This window comes from Pelobates fuscus, chromosome 3, assembly GCF_036172605.1.
Source record: "Pelobates fuscus isolate aPelFus1 chromosome 3, aPelFus1.pri, whole genome shotgun sequence".
Classification (NCBI taxonomy): domain Eukaryota; kingdom Metazoa; phylum Chordata; class Amphibia; order Anura; family Pelobatidae; genus Pelobates; species Pelobates fuscus.
Window position 1 is genome coordinate 13258140 of NC_086319.1, and position 6960 is coordinate 13265099.

At 38.7% G+C, this 6960-nt stretch overlaps 1 protein-coding gene across 1 annotated transcript in view; it reads left to right on the forward strand.

The window, feature by feature from the left end:
* Window positions 1–6550, forward strand: part of PARVG (parvin gamma) — a 38298-nt gene extending 31748 nt beyond the window's left edge. Inside the window, exons 10-13 of the mRNA XM_063445054.1 lie at window positions 206–274; window positions 3067–3168; window positions 5586–5658; window positions 6410–6550. Coding sequence (XP_063301124.1) covers window positions 206–274; window positions 3067–3168; window positions 5586–5658; window positions 6410–6483 — 318 coding nt within the window. The 3' untranslated portion in view covers window positions 6484–6550. The remainder of the gene's footprint in view (window positions 1–205; window positions 275–3066; window positions 3169–5585; window positions 5659–6409) is intronic.
* The last annotated feature ends 410 nt before the right edge of the window (window positions 6551–6960 follow it).

Genomic DNA, 6960 nt, shown 5'->3' on the forward strand with positions numbered 1-6960 from the left:
CCTCCGTCCTAGCCTCAAATCACGCACAGAGTGGTACAAGTTTTGCTCAGGAATATCCCTGTATTTAGCACCATCCATCAATTGAGAAGTATGCTCCAGAATTCCTTTTTTATTTAGCAGAATGTCTGATGATTCCTTTTTTTATTTTTAAGTAAATGTATTGTATTTTTTTCCAGCGATGTTTTCAATGTTTCTTTTCTCACAGGCAATCGTTAAGTTTGTGAACAAACCGCTGGCGAACCTCGGCCTGACAGTGACAGACCTGGACTCTCAGGTAGGGGATGATATTTGTTTGTTTGGAATTAACAAGGTGACATCATGTATAATAACCAATGACTGTATTCAATAACGGATGCTGCCCCTCTGGGATATTGAATAATTTAATATTCTCATCAATAGACCTTAGTATATGAAATATACTGTTTGGGATACAATGTTTTTCTGGTTACAAATTCTATTTCTTTGTTTTACCTGACAAGAAGAAATTAGTCTGATCGGCCCAAAATATGCGTTGGATAAAAAGAGGAATGTTTGGGTGAATAATAGAGTAATGTTTAATGTTATAATATCCATCAGAGAAAGTGGAAACATAAAGGGACAGTCTGTCATTAAAGACATGTTTTCCTAACGTTCGAGTGTTTTACTAATTACATAGATGTTTGGAAAAGCATTGGGGGTGGTGTAACGTTTGGTGGAGGAGGAATAATCTTGCTGTTTTAAAGGGTTCAGGCATTGCCCCATTTTATGACCAATTTGTGCAGAAATCCATATCATTCCAAAGGGTTCACATACTATTCCTTGCAACTGTACATTGACATGACTGTGTTACACACTCGAGCATGAACACGTCCAACATACAGTCATCTTTTAACTCCTATTTTGTTTATAGTCCATTAAATGTAGGGTTTAACATCATAACTAATTCATTTTCTGTTTACATACAAAAATGTTGCATACAGAATGATTTGGATTCTCTTTGAAAAGAAATTCTTCCTAATTGCCATAGCTGGCAGCAGACACATTGAGAGGTCCAAAGGAGGACAGAAATACTGAAGCAATTGTAAAAGACTCTACAGAGAACTTTCACGGCCTCTGGGCTGAGGGAGAATTAAGTGCAATGAGATCGGTTCTCATCAAGACCAGATGACTTGAAAGAAAATGGTGCCTCAGTGTCCCTGCTTCCCTTTGATGCTCTACATTCCCATTCTATTGGAATCCCAGCAAAGAGCATTCTCAGGTCTAATTCTAGTCTGAGGAATCTTACCAGATGTCATCTAAAGAAATAATGCTCATATTTGAGATCTGTTGTGTTATTTTCTGTGAGCACTGCTCCAATGCGGAGAAGGTGGAATCGTTCTCCCGATATCCTTGATTTGGAATGCCATTGCCAAAAAGATTTGGAAGATTGTGAGATGACAGCTGATCAAAGTGTCTCAGTCCTCGGTGGGATCTGAAACTTATATTTCAACAGCTGATGTTCAGCCTTTCGAGCCCCAGAAGGAGATAGTGTATATACAATCACCTCTGCCAGGCGAGTTTGGGAAATCAATACTCTCCATAAGTCAGCCTTCCATGGAGGGGGTTCCAGACAGAACCACCTTCTGCCATCGGAGTTCTGACCAAGTTAGAATAATATCTTGAGACTTCTGTAAAGTTGAGCTGACAGCTCTGTGTTCTCAGACGAAGAAAAACCTAGTTCTTTTGATGTGAGAGAATGTGTCCCGATATACCTGCAACATGTGGAATCTGGAGAATATTCACATAATTTGTTTGGAAACTCTCCTACTCAATGTACTGCCCGCAAAACTAACATTGCATTGTGTCTTGTTATATCCTGGCTGGTCGAGCTCTCTGAGCACCTACAACAAACGCCAGCTCCACGTCATCGGAGAAAACCAAATCATCGGTGCCACCAGCTGGTCCATATATTATTATTACCACTATTTATAAAGTACCAACATATTCCGCAGCGCTGTCCAATTGGAAGCAAAAGCGAAAAACAGTGCAATAATCACAGACAAATGCAAAAGGTAAAGACGGCCCAGCCCGCGAGCTGAGGTTTAGCCATTGAAGCTCTTTTATAAAGATTGCTTAGTTAGCCCGTGAGCTTACAATCTAAAGGATATAATGGGGATTTGAGACAAGAGATAGCAGGGGGAATTTGGAAGTGAGGGCTTAAAGAAGTTACGGATAGTTGCAGCTACTGGTAAAATGAGATAATTCTCAATCGCCCCCTCATTTCCTTAACAAACCTCTGGAGGAGCACGCTATAAAATTAGTAGTAACACGTGGGGTGCTTACAGAAAATGGAAAGATTCAATATTGCTTGGTTCTGGGTGTGTGAGGTGAGGCCTAAGGAACAGGGATGGAGACGAGAATCAATTATATGAAGGTATTTACAAGCATGCACAGAATATTACAGTGGTAAAATACAGGTATAAATGGTAACATTGTTTACTTATTTATTACTGGTATTTATAAGGCGCCAACAGATTCCGCAGCGCTGTACAATAAGTGGAGGACGTAGTTACATTGCTACAGTGAAAATAATATGGTGACAGGTAGAATCAATGAGGCGGACGATCTTCCAATTTCAGTCAGTTCCTGAATGTTCCAGGAGAAGAGAAACAGAGACTCTGAGTTCAGTAAATATTCCCGTTCAGACTGGTGTTCGCTAATTTTAGCCATCGAATGGCCCTGCTTTGATTCCTGGCCTGTTTCTATATACTATATCATTGTAGTTGTTATTGTATTGCATATTTTACTGTTTATGATAATGTTGTGAAAAAAATGAATCCACCGGGAACAGACTTCCTTCCCTTTAAATAAACTTTTTGATATTTTTTGTAAAGCATGGCTTTTTGTTACATTTTATACGGTTGAGAAGTTTATTTTTTGTTTTTTCTGTTTTCCTGTCCTTCCTTTGGATACAAATCTCACTGTGTGCTCCCAGAAAATTAACATGAAATTAAATTTGCAGCAAAGAACGATTGCTTTCTGTATTCTCAGCGCATGTTCGGCATTAACCTAACCGTTTGCTTGTTGTTTTGTTTGTTTTTTCATTAGTTTGCAGATGGGGTAATTTTACTGCTGCTGATTGGACAACTTGAAGGCTACTTTCTAAATCTGGGCAGCTTCTTTCTGACCCCCAGCTCAAAGGATGATCAGGTACTCTGTGACATTCTCAGCCATCGATAATATCGCAGCACCTACAGCGCGTCATTATGGTGCTAACAGAGTCATTGTAACCAGGGATAATTAGTGTTCGTGGGTACTGTATTCAGGATTCCATGGACTGTATCTCCCAATAGTCTCAGTTAGTCTTCGTTGCCCACCGCAGCTGTAGTGCTTCCATGCGTATAAGTACATAACTGTGTTAATTTACATGTACTGATTGACATCGACGATCCTCTGTGGTTATTGCCCCCAACTCTGTACTTCTGAAGTGGACACTCATCCCCTAATCTTGCCTGTCTGAAAAGGAATTGGCTCGTAGCTCTAAGGACTGCATTATCTTTTAAACACCACTTCTCTAAGATTTGGCATGTGCAGTTATCTTTTAAAAAGACTAAAAGACGAAAATCGCATTGTTTTTAGCGTTAATATTCCTTTAGAACAAAAGCAAAGACGTTCCCCGCGCACTATCCAAAATCGTTGTGAGGTTTGTAGTATCACTCCAATGGCCATTAAAGTGTAAGCTCACTTGCCACGTTAAAGTGAGTCCAACACTAACATTCACCTCGTTGCTTTCAGCTTAAAGGCAGAACCTCTAATGAGACAGAAAGGGGTCTTCTTCCGATCCCCTACACACTTAATGGGGTACACATGGGGTGGGCGGTAGCACTGTAACATTGCTGTGATTTCTGATTTATTTTTATGTATTTGGGCTGATAAATAACATAGACAAGAGTAGTGGGAGTTTGAGTAGGACTTTATTTTGTGTATTTTTCTTTTGAAACAAGCCGTCACAGCCACATTGGTCATTTTCCTTTGTCCATGTTTTGTCGCTAAATGCGGCGTGCTTTTCTACGCATTTTACCAATAAGCTTTGAATAACCTTACCTGCAACAATCCGTGACACATTCACTCTATCACAAGGAGCCGGTCTCCAGAGCCAACAGCTCATTCAGCAGAATTTACATAAAATACTAATTTTCACGTGTTTGATAAAAGATTCATGAGTCTCTGTCGGGAGAATGATTCTCCTGGCTGCGCACAATCATGAGTAAACATTTTATTTATGCTGTCACTTAAATCAAAACATTTGTACAAATTTACATATTCTTCCGATTTCCACCTGTCTGTTCGCAAATGTCAGAGAAATGAAAACCTCGAATCAAGTTGTCAGTCTCGACTTCTTAAATGGGAAATCATGCAATCATTCGGAAAGCAAGTACGGAAATGTTCCCGTTCACTCTGAATGGGCCCCGTGAATCCTGGAGAGGGCCACACATTCTTTTACATGTTATTGTTTTAGCAGATTCTGTGAAGTTTGAAAATGTTGTTATTGTTATTACCATTTATTTACTGGCAATATGTTTTGCACTCAGTCACACTATAGCAGACTTTAAATAAAAATCAAAGAGAGAAAAAAATGCTAACAACGTATTTTATTTAGAGTTCTACCATATTGTGCAGCACAGTATTAAAGGAACATTATAGCGTTACAAACAAATACAAACATGTATTCCTAATGCTATCATCTTAATCTACTGATCTATGTCTCTCCACTCCCCACGCCGGTGAGGGTTTGTATAGTGAGTATAGGAGGCAGGGAGGGGGATTTTAACAGGAAGAGCACGTGCTCCTGGCCCCACCACTGCACCCAAAACAATGTCAGTGAGTGAAGTGGTCTGGGTGACTTCAGTGGTCCTTTAACCCCTTAAGGACCAAACTTCTGGAAAAACAGGGAATAATGACATGTCACACATGTCATGTGTCCTTAAGGGGTTAAGGACAAACATACAAGCACATACACGCAGTATGTCTGTACATGCAGAGGATGGGGGAGGAGGGGAGTGGAGACTATTAATGTCAGTTTGTATCTCACAGTCTGTTAGAGCATAAGCTTTAGGGGCAATATCTGCATTTGTGTACAAACTCCAGGTTATGAAGATAAGTAATGGTGAAGAAGGAAGTGAGGCTTAGCTGACTATACACAGTTTTTAAAGGGAAGGACTGCATCCCAGCCGTTTTAATGGAAACGATCGCCGTTAATGAAATGAACAGAGGTACTAACATGACTAAAATGGCAGAGAATCAGTCAGAATGTTACTGCAGTTCATCACAAGTGGTTTTTCATGAATATAAAAGTGAATTAATGTGTTCGCCTCAGGCAGTGTTTCAGTTTTTTAAATGTATTTCTGCTCTTGAAATACAGCATTATTCATTAGTACTTTAAGGCGTTTTTTGAAAGATTAAGAATTCTAATAAATACATATATTCTAGGATACATGTAGGAAGATTAACTCAAACCCCGGGTGATGAAGGTATTCAGGGATGTACGTTGTACCTAGAATGAATGCAGTGCTCTATCATTCCGTGTGCTGATCTCATTCATCGATCTAACATATTCTCCCTGACAGATACACAATGTATCCTTTGCTTTGGATCTTCTTAAGGATGGAGAAATTCAGCAAAATCCTATCAACCCCGAAGGTCAGTATCGCACCAAGCGTAAGGGGAGGAGTTCTATTAGCGAACCGGGAGAAGACATTTCCCATTATTAGTTTAGGATTTTTTTTGTGTGTTAAAATTGGAATAATGATCCATGATAATAAATTCCATCACATTACCCACTATTAACTCCATATTTGTTTGTGTGCCACGATGTGGTAGCAGTTTGGCTATTTTTACGTAGAGAGAATTTAAAAAATCTTTTTCAGTGAAGGTGCACTCAGAGTAACTGACAATCCCAACACCCATCCTTGCGTACTGTTATCGGGAAAGTGGCTGAATTAATGGCTGCTGCCAATTACAAGTTTAAAGATTCTTAAAGAAATTTTGCCAAGTGTCCAACAATTCCATAATTGTGATGATAACTCTCCTTCAGCAAAATTGTGATCACTTGGGCTTCACTGTCTCTCAGAACCTTGAGGGCCATTTTTTTTACTGAACCAATTGTAAATGGTAATAGATGTGATAATTCTGCATCGTTTACATCTCATAATCCGACATAAACATGTCAAAATCAAACCATAGATCGGAATGCTCGGAGGGAAGACAATATCCTGGAAAAACAAACAGATATATATGTGAATCTTGTGAAAACATTTTAAACATTTTCTTCAAATAGTAATTCTGACGAAATTTACTACTGGATATAATAATCGTTTATTGTTAATTTGTCAGTCCCTGGTGTCATTGCTAATTATAGTTTTATTGTTTGTTTCTTCTTCCTTTTATCCAGATATTGTGAACAGGGATATAAAAACAACTCTGCGGGTTCTGTACAGTTTGTTCCTCAAACACAAACACAGTTGAAATACTCCGGATAAAGAGGTCAGACTTTGCCAAAATCATTCAGCATCGAGGGAGCCGCCGAGCGTCAAAACACTGCAAGCAATTTAAATTAGTTTGTATTTTTTAAATAAAGCATAAAAAAAATCTACTTTTACTATGAATATGTGTTTGTGTTTTTTTTTTTTTTTTTTAGAATAGATGTAGTTTTATTAAAATGTGGTATAGCGGACAGAATCGACAGCCTGCTTAGCATGTTACGTTATCTAAAGAAATCACTGCTTGTGAAACAAGATTTGTTGCATAATGTTAATAAAATAGACGGTTAGTACAGTGTGTATGACAGGAACGTGTATAAGTGTATCATAGAATAGGTTGTGAATACTATAATAAGTTCCAGATCACCAATCATGCCGCATAAGAGCGCCCCCAATGGTTACTTGAAAAATTGCAAGATATGAAATTGAATAATTAAGGGGTATGATAGCATGACATTGAAAA